This window comes from Dipodomys spectabilis, unplaced genomic scaffold (genome assembly GCF_019054845.1).
Source record: "Dipodomys spectabilis isolate Male_0828 unplaced genomic scaffold, ASM1905484v1 ptg000107l, whole genome shotgun sequence".
NCBI classification, from domain to species: domain Eukaryota; kingdom Metazoa; phylum Chordata; class Mammalia; order Rodentia; family Heteromyidae; genus Dipodomys; species Dipodomys spectabilis.
This window is the reverse complement of record NW_024870784.1, coordinates 1895052-1911173: the sequence shown is the minus strand read 5'-3', so window position 1 is coordinate 1911173 and position 16122 is coordinate 1895052. Positions and strand designations below refer to the sequence as shown.

General features: G+C 40.6%; 1 protein-coding gene across 5 annotated transcripts in view; it reads right to left on the bottom strand.

The window, feature by feature from the left end:
* Itsn1 (intersectin 1) overlaps window positions 1-16122 on the bottom strand; it is a 185575-nt gene that overhangs the window by 53073 nt on the left and 116380 nt on the right. For all 5 annotated transcript variants that reach the window (XM_042687179.1, XM_042687175.1, XM_042687176.1 and 2 more), the window contains exons 20-23: window positions 9994-10241; window positions 6838-6997; window positions 4403-4608; window positions 3617-3699 (exon numbers count right to left, since the gene is read on the bottom strand). In XM_042687179.1, coding sequence (XP_042543113.1) covers window positions 3617-3699; window positions 4403-4608; window positions 6838-6997; window positions 9994-10241 — 697 coding nt within the window. The remainder of the gene's footprint in view (window positions 1-3616; window positions 3700-4402; window positions 4609-6837; window positions 6998-9993; window positions 10242-16122) is intronic.

Below are 16122 nucleotides of genomic sequence, written 5' to 3'. Positions count from 1 at the left end.
AACAGGTATAGTGGGTTGGTGATAAAAGCAGTACCCACTCAACTCAGAAAATAATCAAGACTTTCTCACAAGTTGAAAGATAAATTGTAGCAAGCTGGTTTATCATTTATGCAATTTAGTCTTATAGAGTAAGAATATTCTTTTTTTATTGTGAAAACACTGTACAGAGGGGTTACAATTACATGGGCAAGATAATGAGTACATTTCTTATCAAGCATTGTTGCCTCCTCCTTTGTTTCCCCTTCCCATTCCTTCCCATCTCCACCCCCCCCCACCCCCGAGTAAGAATATTCTTTATTGCCTCAAATTTGAAGGATATTTACTTCTGAAGACATTTTTCTTTAAAACTCTGCATTGCTTTCAACTGACTCAACTAAGACTCAGAACCAAGTCACACTCTAGATCACTAAATATAAGGTCTTAGATACTACTCTTGGTACAGGAAAAAAAGTAACATGTTTCTTGTTTCTACTTTTCCCCCCTTTTAAAGCTTTTGTGTATTTTTTAAGTACACAAAAAAAATCACTATTTACCCAAAAAGTTCATTATTATGACAGATGATACATTCACCTCACTCATATTTGAGATGATACTCTATCAATACAGAATTGTAATATCGGTTATTCAACAGAAATTCACTATAGAGACGTCATTTGCTAATTTTAACAACCTCTTAAGTACTAGTGAAAACTAAACATAGAAAAACAAATGGGCAGCCCTGAGAGCTCTATCAGTCTCCTCATGAGTGACCTATGAACTTTGCTGAAGAAAGCAGCAACTATGGGAGGACAAGAATGCTGAGTCCAATTAGACACAGGGCCATCCAAACATCCTTGTGCTGGAAACACACCTCTTCAGTTACAAAATGGAATGAAGCCAGGCGCAAGTGGCTCATGTCTGTAATCCTAGCTACTCAGGAAGCTGAGATCTAAGGATCACAGTTCAAAGCCAGTATGGGCAGGAAAATACGTGAGACTTTATCTCCAATTAACCACCAGAAAACCAGAAGTGGCGCTGTGACTCAAGTGGTAGAGCGCTAGCCTTGAGCTGAAGAGTTGAGGGACAGCGCCCAGGCCCAGAGTTCAAGCCCCACAACCGACCAAAAAAAAAGGAATGAAGTCAAAGTTTGGTGTTTTAAATCACGGCATTCTCTTTTCCTTAAAACATGTGTTTTTGTAACTTCTCAAGATTTGGGCCCTTCCTTTGTTACTTTGCTCCTACTATTGTTCTTTAGATCCTATTTTGGTCATTTCAGATAGGACCCTAAGCAATCTAAATTTTTCCAGTGATTCTGATCAACTTAAAAATCACTTTCTTGAAAGCAGATGCAAATTGTGAAGCAATTTTCAAAATGCTTAGGAAACTTCAGAAACATAACCTCTGGTTTAACTAATATTGCAGCTCAAAATATCAGAAGCCTGGAAAGATGGGGAGGCTTTGCATGCATGCATCTGTGGGGTGACTTCAAGATTCAATGAGACCTAGAAACACAATGATGCATGCCATTACATACTTCCCATAGCCACTCTCTGCCAGCCCACACTTAACAGAGGGCACAAGCCAGTCCAGGCCACTATTTCAAAGCTACCCAAATGGATAATCTACTTAATCTGGTTTATAGTTTAAATGAGATAATGTTCAGTGCATGAATAACAAGATTCCTTTGTAACTATAAACAGCTCCCCTCAAATACTAGCAATCTCGTCAAAAGTTTCTAATAACCAGCTCATTTCAAAATAGATGATTAAATAACATCAAAATTTACTTCTACTCTGCAGCCTGACTATAAAAGTGGATGTGATATGCTGGCATTGGTGGCTCATGCCTGCAGCCCTAGCTACTCAGGAGGCTGAGATCTAAGGATCACAGTTCAAAGCCAGCCCAGACAGGAAAGTCTGTGAGACTCTTATCTTCAATTAACCCTCAAAAAGCTGGAAGTGGCACACACACACACACACACACACACACACACACACACACACACACACACACACACACACACACACACACACACACACACACACACACACACACACACACACACACACACACACACACACACACACACACACACACACACACACACACACAGTGAATCACCTGTGACTTGTTTATTAAGGCCTCAAGCATCAAGATACTCTGTCTATGTTTAAGACCAACATTGTTCTACACAGCTGACTGATGAGGAGGCTCACTGCTTTAAGTGGCTCTACCAGTAACCCAGGAAATAAAGCAAGATGGAAACAGCAAAGACATCTGCTGAGTTTTGTTCCAAAAGATTTATACATTTTATCTCATAATGCTTGTAATAATTTCCTACCTTAGGGTTGGTCATCATGCCCACTTCACAGATGAGGAAGCCGAGGCATGACCAAAATCATGCAGTTACTACCTGAGAGAGCCAGGATATGAACTCTAGCTCTGCAGTGAGCCCTGACTGGACATAACACACTGAAGTTTCTTCTTCCTTTTTGGGGAGGAAGGCAAAATTTGCTTTTTATTATGCTGACTACATGTGTTTAAAAAGGTTTTTGCCTTGTTCTAACAGCAAACTAAAAAAATTAAAGATAATGAGAATGTGTAGAGAACTATATTAACAATTTTTTTCATTATAATAAAAATGTATATAAAATGTTGGATAATTTTTAGTGATGAGGTTTTTGTAATTATACCTACGAATTAAAAGAAATTACTTTAGAAACTTCTCTTGAAAAAGAAATGTTGCTTCCTTGAGTCTCAACTATCATTAAATCTCAATCCTCACTATCTCCATTGAAACAATTATTTTAAAACCCTATATTTCATTAGGCAAAATTCTTAAGGCATGTAACAATTTTGTTATAGCAAACTAAATATACTGTCTTCATATAATTTATTCTAGACTATGACAAATTATAACATGACTACTGAGCTACAGTAATATAAAACCAGCCCAGACTCCTACATGGAAACCTAACAAACTTTTCAATGGTCAACGCAGTGACTTGCACCAAATACAGAAAAGACATGAGGTTTCTCATTTAGGTTGTCAATTTAAGGCCCAGAATGTAGTTCAGTGCCTAGCATGGGAAATGCTCTAAGTCTGATCTTTAGCACCACCGAAAAAAAAAATCTGTAATAACTTGTGTAATAAATAACCAAACTGAATTTTGTAGTCCTAAATAATCCCGCGTGGTTACTTATATGGGACACAGAAAGTGAGCTTTCTGTCTCAGCTGGGGTTGTACATCTCTGGTGCTGGGAGAGAGAGCTTAAGTCAAATATGTATCTCAGTCAGAACAAACCAGGCTGTTAAGGGGAAGCAATGGTCACAATTTAACTAAAAGGGGCTCAAAGCACTTGATCCTGAGGGAATATAACTGACTTCTTTCTAAAGTCAATTGGCTTATGATCAAATAAAACCAAAAAATTTAGTTTTTGATGATCAACATCTCTGAAAGGATTCTGAAAACCTCTATAAAGAGCACAGCCTTCATTTTACCTTAGAATCTGAGTAGTTATAAATTAATGTAGCCTATTTAAAAACCAAAATCCAATCTCATTTCCAGCATTTACTATTTGCTTTACAGGATGTCTCCCACCCTCCTGAAGAACTTAACATGACTTAGATCCTCACCTTCTCCCGGAACAGCCAGCTTGGCAGCTGGAGAAGCCACTCTCTTTAGACTAGCAGGACTTTCTGATGAGCCAGACTCTATGCTGTAAGAGGCAAAGAATAGAGTATTTAAATTTTTATCAGAGATGAAAACAGTGCAAACAACACTGATTTTTCTCTTACAAAACTGAACAATCCACAGCCACAACAGTGATCCTTAGTGAAGTTAAAAACATACTAAAGTGCTACAAAGGCATGACCTACATTCCCATTCTTGTCTCTTAGGCACTATGCCTGTAAGACATAGGGTCTATATGCTGGTCTATTTGAAAGCATGATGGATAGAAGCTCATGGAGTAATTTAGCGGTTTATCTTCTTAAAGCTCATAGTTTATCCTGAACACCTACATGGCTGGAATAAACTGTAATCCTATAGGGTCCATGCTATAAATACCCTAATAAAAAAGGTAATTTATTCTTCTAATTATGCCCCCAAATACTCTGGGTTTCTAAGTGTTGACACATATCTGGTACATACTGGGTAGTAAGCACAAAGAGAACAGAATCTCCATCCAATGCACCAATTTTCTAGGCCTCAGGAGTCTTTCTTAAATAAGTCAACAAAGAACAAGATATGTAAGTTCCCATGCAGGAAGGAAAACAATCTACTTTCGTATACTCTAACTTTTGTAGTTAAAAGATCCAGAAGATATAATCTACCTACCCCCATCTGTCTATCTTAACCAGTACAAACAGTAATTTGTTGCCTAACATTGTTTATATCAAATAGAAACAGATAAAAAATACCTTGTTGATTTCCTTATGGGCCCTGAAATGAGTTTCACGTAAGACTTGGGGAACCAACCCTTCTGACCTTGAACTTCTCCAAACCACCACATGTCTTGCTGCTCCAGGACGGTGATGACATCATTTTTGTTAAAATTTAAATGGTTGTCTTTTTTGGCTCTCCAAGGATACAGGGCTTGTGCTTGTAGCCCCTCTACCTTTTCACCCTTGTGTGGAATAACATAGAGGACCTCTCATTACATTTCAGTTCACCAGTTCAGGCAGACATAAACATAAGAAGCACACAAGGGATGCAGCCAGTGTAGCATCCTGATGCCTCACCCACTCTTGGTAATAGTTATTTTCCACAAGTGGAAGGAGCCATCATCCTTGCCGGCTAGACTTCTCTACCACAGGCCAGGAGTCATACTTCTTCAGTTGACCTTGGCTGAGTGCCTTTTATATTCCGATTTTATTTTCACTCTCAAGTTGCCCAGCATATCTAACCTGATTTGGATTTCCAGTGGAGGATTAACACTAGAGAAGATTTTTTTGGAGACTTCATAACTGATGCTTTGGTTTAGGTGCACTCAGGAAACTACGCTGTGCACTGCATTGTGCTTGCTTTAGTTCCTTTCCAGAAAAAAACAGCGTTTCATAAATCCATTGCTTTGGTAGCATACATACATTGCAATTACCACTTATCATGTGTCCGTGTGCAAGAAACTAGGGCATTACAAAGAATGAAACACCATCTCTGTCTCCCCCAGATAACTTGTAGTAACACACTTTATTGACTGGAAAACATTATAAAAATGGACAGTATAATGGGATTAGCAAGGAACTCACAGTTACTAGGGAAGAAAGAAATAAGGACAACTGAATAAGCCACCTGGCAGAATGAAATAGGCTACAAAGAAGTTATTATTCGCTGTGGGAATGGAGAGAAAAGAGAGGTGAGTTCTGCGTGAGAGGAGCTTTTGATATGGGTCTTGAAGGATGAGAAGGGTGTTTGGATCTAGCGTTTTGAAGGAAGGGCACTCCAGGCTGAAGGTACAGCGCAGGCAAAGGCCTTGAGGTAGCACATGGTGTGGACTGCAAAGGATCGGGGAAGAGAAGCACAATCCAAGGCTGCAAGTAGCTCGGCGCATGGAGGGGTGTAGGAGGAGATGAGGCTGGAAAGGCAGGGTGAGGCCCTTATTATCGTTTAAAAAACTGTATCATGAAATATGAGCAAATAAATCAATCTTCAATCATCCACATAAATGAACAGGAATAATGGATAATGCGCAAAGAGAGTTGGTCTAGAACCAGTTTGCAGTTGTCCTTGCAAATTATTTTTATTTTTGCGTTAAGATATGGTTGTGATAAATGGGGAATTTATAACAGGTCAAATAAGTTCTGGGTCTATGTAGATGACCTCTAAATTGTACTACTCTTTATGGGGTGCCCCCTATTTCCTGCCCTTTTAGGCCATAGAACTGAGGTGGTTTCTCTACACTCCAAGTCTTCCAGGAGCACACAGCTATAAGCTTCCATTTGCCTCTTCTCACAGTGATTGCCCTTCTGCCCTGTCTAATCCTCTCTCCACTGCTTCGTGGATTTCTCTACCAGGATGGACCTTAGGACCAGTCCTTCCTCTTGTGTCAGAACATTTGAGGACAGGGGCTAGGAAGGTGGCTCAGTGGTAGAACGCTTGCCTTGTATGCCAGAGATCCTGGGTTCGATTCCTTAGCACCACATAAGCAAAAAGAAAAAAGCCGGAAGTGGCGCTGTGGCTCAAGTGGTAGAGCGCTAACTTTGAGCTGAAGAGCTGAGGGACAGCGCCCAGGCCCAGAGTTCAGGCCCCATAACTGGACCCCCACAAAAAAAAATTATTCTGGAGAAATCAGAACTTTAGAGGATATCCTTATACTTTCTGTGTTTTTGCTTTAGTATTATTATATTTGGATAGACAAGAGTGAGGTCAGCGGTAATTAATAAACTCAAAAGGTCTTACTCCATTCCTCACCCCTGACCCAGTGGTGCTCTATGGAGTCAAAGACAGCTAGCTGGGCTGGGAAGGTGGCTCAGTGGTAGAGCGCTTGCCTTGCATGCATTGAGGCCCTGGGTTCGATTCCTCAGCACCACATAAGCAAAAAGAAAAAAGCCGGAAGTGGCGCTGTGGCCCAAGTGGTAGAGCACTAGCCTTGAGCTGAAGAGCTGAGGGACAGCGCCCAGGCCCAGAGTTCAGGCCCCACGACCGGACCCAAAAAAAATTAAAAAAAAAAAAAGAAAAAAGAACATTTGAGGATGGCTCCCAATAACTTTTGCTGTGTCTGTCTTCTAATCCAATCCCCTTCTCCAGGATGGGCCCTGGTGAGCCCCGCCCAAGATTACCTAGAACAATTCTGATAGCGTGGCAGCTGTTAAATCTAACCACCTTAAGTCTTCACATGCTTCCTGCCTGCTCTTACCTGGCCCAGCACAGGAGATGGGGAAGAGCCAGTTGCTGTGGCTGGGGTAAAGGCTGATCTCTGCCTCAACTGGCCCGCACTGGGTACTGTGAGAGAAGGCTGGGCCGCCCATGCATCCCAGTTATCTGTCTCTGGTTTCTCACTTGTGCTGGTGGGCCACCTGGAAGGAGAAGCACCCTCATAAATAGCAAGCACTCAATGTACAGCATTAAAGTACAACCTCCCTCACCCCTAGCCCCCATAGAATACCCTCTGGGCCCAGTACATTTGTGTGGCATTCCACAGTTAAAGGACAAGGAAGACAGGGAAAAGTGCCGGGCTTAGGTTTGAGTCTGAGTTTCACACACTAGCAATGACTCTCAGGCAAATTATAAACCTGATTTCCTCATTGAACAATATCTTGCCACTCTGGGTTATCTGTGAGAGTCACCTGAGATATATGATAGGGAAACACTCTGAAATGCTATAGCACTAGAGATGTATTTCACAGTGAGGCTTATCACCATTTCCAGAAACCACAGCTAAATGAGAAAACAAGAAAATGCCCTAGGTGCAAACATGTCAGCCTGGCAGCCAGGGCTGCTCCGTGTAGCCTACCCCCCAGCAAGCACTTGGTCATGGGCTCACATGCCATGATGACCTTGTACAAGGGGCTTCTACAGAGCAGCCAGTTTTCTTGATCTTGGGACAATTCTAGTTTTGGGATCTCTTAATTTTAGATAAAACACATTTATTTAAATACAGACTTAAGTGCAACTTACTATTATCTTTAAAAACATGTAAACAAGTTTGAGAATCAAAAGAATTCCTTCATTAGATTGCAAGTCCTGATTTGGGGTTTAGAAAATGAGATGCTTATAACTGTAGCAGTGACTTTCACACCATGTATTTACTGAGGAAGACAAGTACACTGATCTGATCCATAGCAAAAAAACAAATTCTGGAAAGCCTGGTATTCGTCTTCTGTTTTAACTGAGGCTTCAATTTAGAAAGTCAAAATCAGAAGAATAAAAGAGAATTTGAACTTGGAAGTTATGTCAATGGAAGGTTTTTTTTTTCCTTTACTAAAAGCAGAGATTATACAAGGAGGATCTTCTTTGGCACCTTCAATGTTATATGAAAATGTAAGGCTGGCGTGGAGGTGCACACTTGTAATCCTAGATACTCAAAAGGTAGAAATCAGGAGGATAATGGTTGGAAGACAGCCTGGGAGAATTGTGGTTCAAGGTTAGCTTGGGCAAAAAGTTAATGAGACTCCACTTGAACAGTCTATCTGCAAAGGAAACATAGGGATGAGGGTCTGGTCTAAGGCTAGCCCCAGGCAAAAAACTCAAAAACATGAGACTTCTATCTGGGAAAAAAAAGCTAGCTGCTGGTGGCTCACACCTGTAATCCCAGCTACTTAGGAGGCTGAGGATTGTGGTTTGAAACCAACCCCGGGCAGTAAAGTCCATGAGACTCTTATTTCCAATAAACCACTCAAAAACCATAAGTGGGGCTGTGTCTCAAAGTGGTAGAGTGCTAGCTTGAGCAAAAGAGCTCAGGGACAGCACCCAGACCCTGAGTTCAAACCTCATGAACAACAACAACAAAAGAAAAGGAAAGAAAAAGAAAAAAGAACTAAAACAAAAACAGGGAGGGATGGGGGGGTAGGGAAGAGGGGGCGGCATGGCTCTAATAAGCCTATAAACCTGAATATGAAATCCTGATTCTTTTTTTTTTTTTTTTTTTTGGGTCCGGTTGTGGGGCCTGAACTCTGGGTCTGGGCGCTGTCCCTCAGCTCTTCAGCTCAAGGCTAGCGCTCTACCACTTGAGCCACAGCGCCACTGCCGGCTTTTTTCTTTTTGAGTATGTGGTGCTGGGGAATCAAACCCAGGGCCTCAGGCATGCAAGGCAAGCGCTCTACCACTGAGCCACCTTCCCAGCCCGAAATCCTGATTCTTAAGGGAAGGGGAGAGGGTGGGCAGAGACAAAGGAAATATGCATGTATGAAAAGCTTGTGCGCACACACATGTGCGTTGTAGGGCTTGAACTCAGGACAACTGGGCCAACTACATGTATAGGTCATGGTGTGGACAGAGTTTTTCTCTGCTTACATGCTGTTTGCTTAATACCATTTCCTAATGACTAAGGTCCCAGAGCTGTAGCAATCAAGGGCACATACCTTTCTACTTTCCTGTACATCTGTGTGTGTGTGTGTGTATGTGCGTGCGTGTGCGTGTGCATGTGTGTGTGTGTGTGTGTGTGTGTGTATGTGCATGCCAGTCTGGGGACTTTAACTCAGGGCTTAGGCACTGTCCCTGACCTTCTTTTGCTCAAGGCTAGCACTCTACCACTTGAGCCACAGCCTGACTTCCACCTTTTTTTGGTAATTTATTGGAGATCCGAGTCTCACAGACTTTCCTGCCCGGGCTTTGACCCTCAGTCCTCAGATTTCATTCTCTGGAGTAGCTACGATTGTAGGTGTGAGCCACTGGTGCACAACTCCACTGTATATTTTGTACAAGACAAATGAAAGCAGAAAACTTTAGCAGAAATAGCTTCCTATCTTACTCTAAATCATACAACTTAATGCAATTTTTATTTCTAACCAGCAAAAAAGTGCTATTTGTCTATATGCAGGAAATGACTGCTGACTGACATGGATATGAAAAGATTATTAGGAAACCGTACTTCTCCATTCTTCCTCCAAGAATGAATGATACAGCTAGATTATTATTTTATTTTATTTTTTGCCAGTCCTGGTGCTTGAACTCAGGTCCTGGACACTGTTCCTGAGCTTCTTTTGCTCAAAGCTAGTACTCTACCACTTAAGCCACAGCACCACTTCCAGCTTTTTTTGTTTATGCGGTGTTAAGGAAGCCAGGGCTTCATGCATTCTAGGCAAGCACTCTACCACAAAGCCGCATTCCCAGCCCCAGATAAATTATTGAACAAAACATGACTTTGTACCAGGGCAAATCACTACCAGGCACTGATATTAAATCCACTTCTGCAAGTATAATCACCAGGAGGTCAAAGGAAGGGGCCATGAAAATAAGGTATCATCTTGACCCAAAGGAACAACTGAAGATATTGTCAACTCTGAGAGGAAGAAAGGAGGGTAACTCTAGATTTCAAAATGAATTTCAAAATGAATAGTACGCCTTCACATACGTGGAGCTGAAGTCGGCCCAGTTGTTGGGGGTTGTGGCGGGCTCAGAAGAGGTCACTGGCAAAGGAGCGGGGGTCTCACGCAGAGCCAGTTTCGGGGCAGGGGTGGATATCAGATCAGTCACTGGTTTGGCTGGAGTAGGAACTTCATTTTCTGGAATCTTCTCTGCATAGTTTGCAGGGAACCATCCTGTCTTTCCCTTTAATTCTCCTCCAAGCCACCCTGGTTCTCCAGTTTGGCTTTCATCCACCTGCGGGAAGTCACATGTTTAATTCAAGTGGAATTAATTAAGGCCCTGAATATACCAACACCCTTCACCCCACCACCTTAACAAAGCTCAAAGCCTCTGCCCCTAGCATACCACATAAACATTTCTTCACTTCAGTCTATGTGTCTGGAAAAAGGGCCATAAACATTCACTCCTGGAAGAATGGTAACCTTTTGGATTCCACTTCTCACTCTGCCCTTTTCATTCAGCCCTTCCCCACTTGTTAATAATGGTAGCCAAGGTGAAGTGCCTCAAGTCCTCAGACACATAGTTTAAAGTGTCAGCAATCTGAGTCGGAAAGCAATCTGACAGGCTTCATCATTCAGGAAGTTACACAATTATATACAATAATTTGACTCGAGTTTATTATTTTAAAAAAGCAGAGGGTGCAATCAATGTAAATTTAGTACTCTAAAATTATAATGAACTAGAATTTATTCAGCACAGGGACCGGGAGGACAAAAATCAGCCTTAGCTGGTTTCCCCAAGAAGCAAAGCTGATTGCTACATTTAGCCATCTCAGAGCTACACAAATACAAAACAAGAAAATGAATGATGGGCTATTTTTTTTCTACTGCCATGTCAATTTTAATAGACTTTTCTTCTACACAAATTTGACCCTTAATATTCACAGAAGTGTAAATGAGAATACAGAATTGTCCTGCTTAAAAATTTAAGAGGCAGCCAGGTGCCGCTGGCTCATGCCTATAATCCTAGCTACTCAGGAGGCTGAGGATCGTGGTTCAAAGCCAGCCTGGGCAGGAAAGTTTGAGACTCTTATCTCCAATTTACCACCAGAAAGCTGGAAGTGGCTCTATGGTTCAAGTAGTAGTGCACTAGCTTTGAGCTGAAGAGCACGGGGATACCGCCCAAGCACAGAGTTCAAGCCCCACGACTGACCAAAAAAATTAAGAGGCTATATCGTCTATCAAGTGCTTTTAATATTTGCATTTAATCTCAATTTGGAATAAAAATGACCAAATGATTCTAGTGACCCCTACATTTTCCCTCACTATCTTATGAGAACAAACCTGGAGGATAAGCACATCCACCATGAGAAAATTATTTTGATGACAAATCAAATAAGGGTCTATTAGACTTTCTTGTTTATTTTTATTCCTTTATATGCTAAGGAGAAAAAATATTGAATGGTTTATTGGATATAATGTTGCTTCTTAGAAAGCACAGAAATGAGGGGCTGGGAAGGTGGCTCAGTGGTAGAGCATGCCTTGCATGCTCGAGGTCCTGGGTCCAATTCCTCAGCACCACATAAGAAAAAAAAAAAAAAGCAGGAAGTGGCGCTGTGGCTCAAGTGGTAGAGCCCCATGACCGGACCCCCCCCCAAAAAAGAAAAAAGAAAAAAAAAAAAAGCACAGAAATGAGTGAGTAGAGTCCAAGCAACAATAATCTGGGGGAAAATTACCAGTTGACTAATCCATTCAAATATTTAGTTTTAAAAAAGATGAAGTAAAAGCTGTCAACAAAGCAAATATCTGCCTGTACGCAGTGTAGAGTAAGTAATAGGTTATAATATTTGCGAGTTTATTTGAATAAGTGAATGTTTGGAATAGAAGCTGGAAGAAGTAAAATACAACGCTTCCTATTCAATTCTACATGTATTTACAAAATATTAGCAAGTAGAGATTACCTGCTTGCTACAGCACCACTTAGAAAATATTTACTGTGTGAATAAAATAAAAACTTAAGGCTGATAAGTGTCCAACCAACCAAAAAGGAAGGGTTCTTTTAGATCAAGTACAGTATCTCCAAGGGGAAGGTTTTCTTTACAGTTCCATCATTCTTGTTCATATTTCCATTGATGCGAATAGTAGTAGTAATTGTTCATTCAACTTCTCTCATAGTTTTGTTCTTACTTTCCTTTTTCTGAGCAGCCTCCATTCTCTAGATAAGGATTTAAAATGACATGTTTTCTACTTTGATCTCCTTTTGTGCCAAACTCCAGTGTAGAAGAAGCCTTTCTTGCCAGGTAGCAATGACTCAAACCTATAATCCTAGCTACTCAAGAAGCTGAGACTTAAGGATCACAGTTCAAAGCCAGCTCAAGCAGGAAAGTCCATGAGATTCTTATCTCCAATAAACTACCCAAAGAAGTCAGAAGTGGAACGTTGGCTCAAAGTGGTTGGATGCTAGCTTCTCAAAAGGAACTCAGGGACAGTGCCCAGGTCCAGAGTTCAAGCCCCAGGACTGGCAAAAATTTTTTAAAAAGCCTTTCCTTCCTGGTTTGTGTGCTGGTAATATGCCAATTGCAACTCTGTAGCTGTTATGCACTGGAAACACAGCCGTTTCTTCCTCACCGTTCTCTCCCCTAGTTCAATGATCAAGCTCCCTCTCCTCCATTCATAGACTAAAGGCGATGTCAGCTAGGAGCCAGTTAGGAGCTCATGCCAGTTTCAAGATTGCAAAGTGTAACATTCAAGAACACTATTCTACAATTACACTGCCTCAATTTAAATGTTATACAATTTGTAAACTGGGTGATTTTGAACAGTTTAATTTCTGGGTTTAAGAGTTTCTTTTAGAAGATGGAAATAGTAACAAAACTTGTCAGTGTAATGGCTGCATTTGATTTGACAACAGATTTAAAAATTGTTATTGTTATCATTAAGTAGTTATATGTACAAAGGGGTTGCGATTCCATTAGTCAGGTTATGAGTACCATGTTTCTTGGACAATGTCACCCCTTCCTTTTCGTGATGGATTTTTTCAAAGCCATCTCTGCAGTTACCCGGCTTGGATTCTGTGCTGTGCCTGTTATCTGGGTGTCTCCCTAGTTGGCTCTAAACGACCTGTGCTTGGTTCTCTGCTCTGGGAGCCTGCCTGGACCCTGGCATCTCTGGGTTTACTTCTTGCCATGGTCATTGTCTGTGGGGGCTCAGGTTGATCCCTGACCACTGCCTGTGGGAATTCCCAGAGGGCTGCTCAATTTAGAGCTCCTCAAATGTCAGTTGCTGTATCTACTTATGACTTGTGATATTTTTACTTTGAAATGAAGCATATAGTATTAAGATTCACGGCAAATTTATAAATCTGGAACAGTCCAGAGGAAATGTCCTACCCTGTGGAAAGGCCTGGCTCTACTCTAGTTAAGGGACTATGTCCCTTAACTAGGCAAGGGGCACCATAGTGCACACTTAGGGGAGGAAGGAGGGGCCACTTCAGTTCTTAGCTCTGCAAGCAAGGGTGTTTCCCATCCCTAAGAGCAATAATGAAATCATACACAAGCATTTTCGCTTCACTGCTCAACAACAATCTCAATTAGTTTAATTTAATCTTAAAGAGATCTACTAATTTTAATGATTACATTTTCACTTCAAGGTTCAGAGGATATAAGAAAACATAATTCTAAACACCTACCTCAAATCACACATTTAGAAAAAGCATAAAGGTCAACATATGAAAACCACAAATATTTCTTCTTATATTTGGAAAAACATAAGATTATGATCCACTAAGACATTTAGCACCTGAATTTATTTGTTACATAGCAGGTTGTAATATAAACTTTTGCATAAAGTACACTCATCTATTGGTGGTTGTAGTAAGAATTTAATTGTTGAAAGTTTAGGTCTTAATATAATTTCATTTAGCCAGGCCTAAAGCAACATTCTGAAGTATTTAGGGTATAATTCTAGTAGAACATTTTCAAAGTAAAGCAAAGATTCAAAGTGAAGCATAGATCTTGGAACTGCTTGTGTTTCTGGGATTATGTTACAGAGCTAGTCTATAAAATGTTACTAATTAATTATACATTGCACATTCCAGATCATTGATGCAAGTCAAATATATATTAGTAGTGATTCAGATTTCAGTTTATGTGTCTAAAGCCTGATATTATGCTTCTTTTTATGCTCAGTACTGCCATTTTCATTTTGTAGTACTGATCAGTGTTCTACTTGTCACAAAAGAGGTACTACATCTGGGTCTGGAACGTCTCTACAGCTCTTCAAGGTACTTTCTTATTGTAAGTTGATTGTCTCAAGTATTTGTAATACCTGAGAAATCAGAAAGCTGATTAATACAATAGGGAAATAGAAATTCCTTTTTCCTTCACAGAATATGAAAACCAGGAAAGTAAACAGGTTGGAACTGTATAGTCAATCAGATCAGCAGCTGCCTGGATTTCATGAATGTACCAGCTTTTAAATAGAAGATTTCCCCCCAAACTCCTAGATGAAGACATTCTCTTTTAAAGCTCTTTCCCTCTGGTCTAATTACTTAAATCTGCTGTTACAGCACAAAAAGCAGCTTGCAATTACATGAACATGTCTGGGTTCTAATAAAGCTTTATTACAATGCAGGTGGTGGGCCAAATCTTACCTATACCTATAAATGGATGTCTATACTAATTCCTCAAAATGGCAGTACAGTATGGATAATTGTTACTACACATACTGAACTCAGATATCAGATATGGAAACATAAGGAAAAGGTATTACTACATCAGAAAAATTTAAAAATAGAGTTCAAATGACTAGCTGATGGCTAATACCTCCTTAAGAACATTTTCTTTCCTTCCTTCCTTTCCTTCCTTCCTTTCCTTCCTTCCTTCCTTCCTTCCTTCCTTCCTTCCTTCCTTCCTTCCTTCCTTCCTTCCTTCCTTCCTTCCTTCCTTCCTTCCCTCTCTCTCTCTCTCTCTCTTTCCTCTCTCTCTTTCTCTTTCTTGTTTGGTCAGTCATGGGGCTTGTACTCTGGGCCTGGGTGCTATCCCTGAGCACTTCAGCTCAAGGCAAGCACTCTGATACTTGAGCCATTTGAAGATAAGAGTCTCATGGACTTTTCTGCTTGGACTGGCTTTTAACTTGGATCCTCAGATCTCAGCCTCCTGAGTAGCTAGGATTAGAGGCGTGAGCCACCAGAGTCTGGAAAAATATTTTCTTTGCATATTAAGAAAAGGGTTTTTTCTAGAAATGATTAAGATTTCTAGAATGACAAGAAAAAAAGGCACAATCAGATCAGTGGTTCTTGAAACTTACCTCATAACAAATGAACTTAAGAGAATTTTCAACAGTGCCTAGGATCTAAAAGTCCCCTGAATCTCTGGGGTGAGCCTGATAGTAGCTAGTTGTTATTGCTTTGAAAGCTCTCTGAGCACTTTTTTTTTTAAAGGTCTGAAACTGGAACTTGAACGTGGTCTCTGATGCTTTTGCTCACTGGCTAGAGCTCTACCAACTGAGCCACGCCTCCAACCCCTCTCTGAGCATTTCTGACAAATACAACGTACCTCAGTGACAGCACAAGCATTTAGATGATCAGTGTTCTTAAGACAACCTCAACAAAATTTAATAGTGAAGAAGCTGGTGGGTAAGGTAATGCACACCTATAATTTCGGCACTCAGGGTGCTGAGGCATCCTGAGGAAGTTTTAGGCTAGCTGGGAGATAAATGAGATCCAGTCTCCAAAAGACACCAGGAATAATAAGCAAAGATCTCTTCATGTCTTATGCTCTTCTAAACATCATAGATGCCAAATTTGATTTATTCATCCTCCATATTGTGGGAATCTCCAGAACAGAAGGAAGGTCACTTGTTTGAAAGCATCTAAGCTTTAGGTATCAAGGCAAAAGTCAACTGAGAAGTCTCTAGTCAGAAGCCCTCTCTCAACATGTATTTGTTCTCACTGGTTCCTTTCTGCTTTTAAATTGTTAGAAGAGATAATGAATATTCATTGAGAACTTTATCATATACTGGCCTTTTCCTATGCTGCTCTTGATTTTTCTAAAGAGGATTTTAGATATACAAATGGCAGATATCATCTTATCTTTGTATCATCAACAATAATTAGGACAAGATTCACATCAAATTTTTGTTAATTGCAAAAAAAAAAATTGAAAAGTGCACCAATA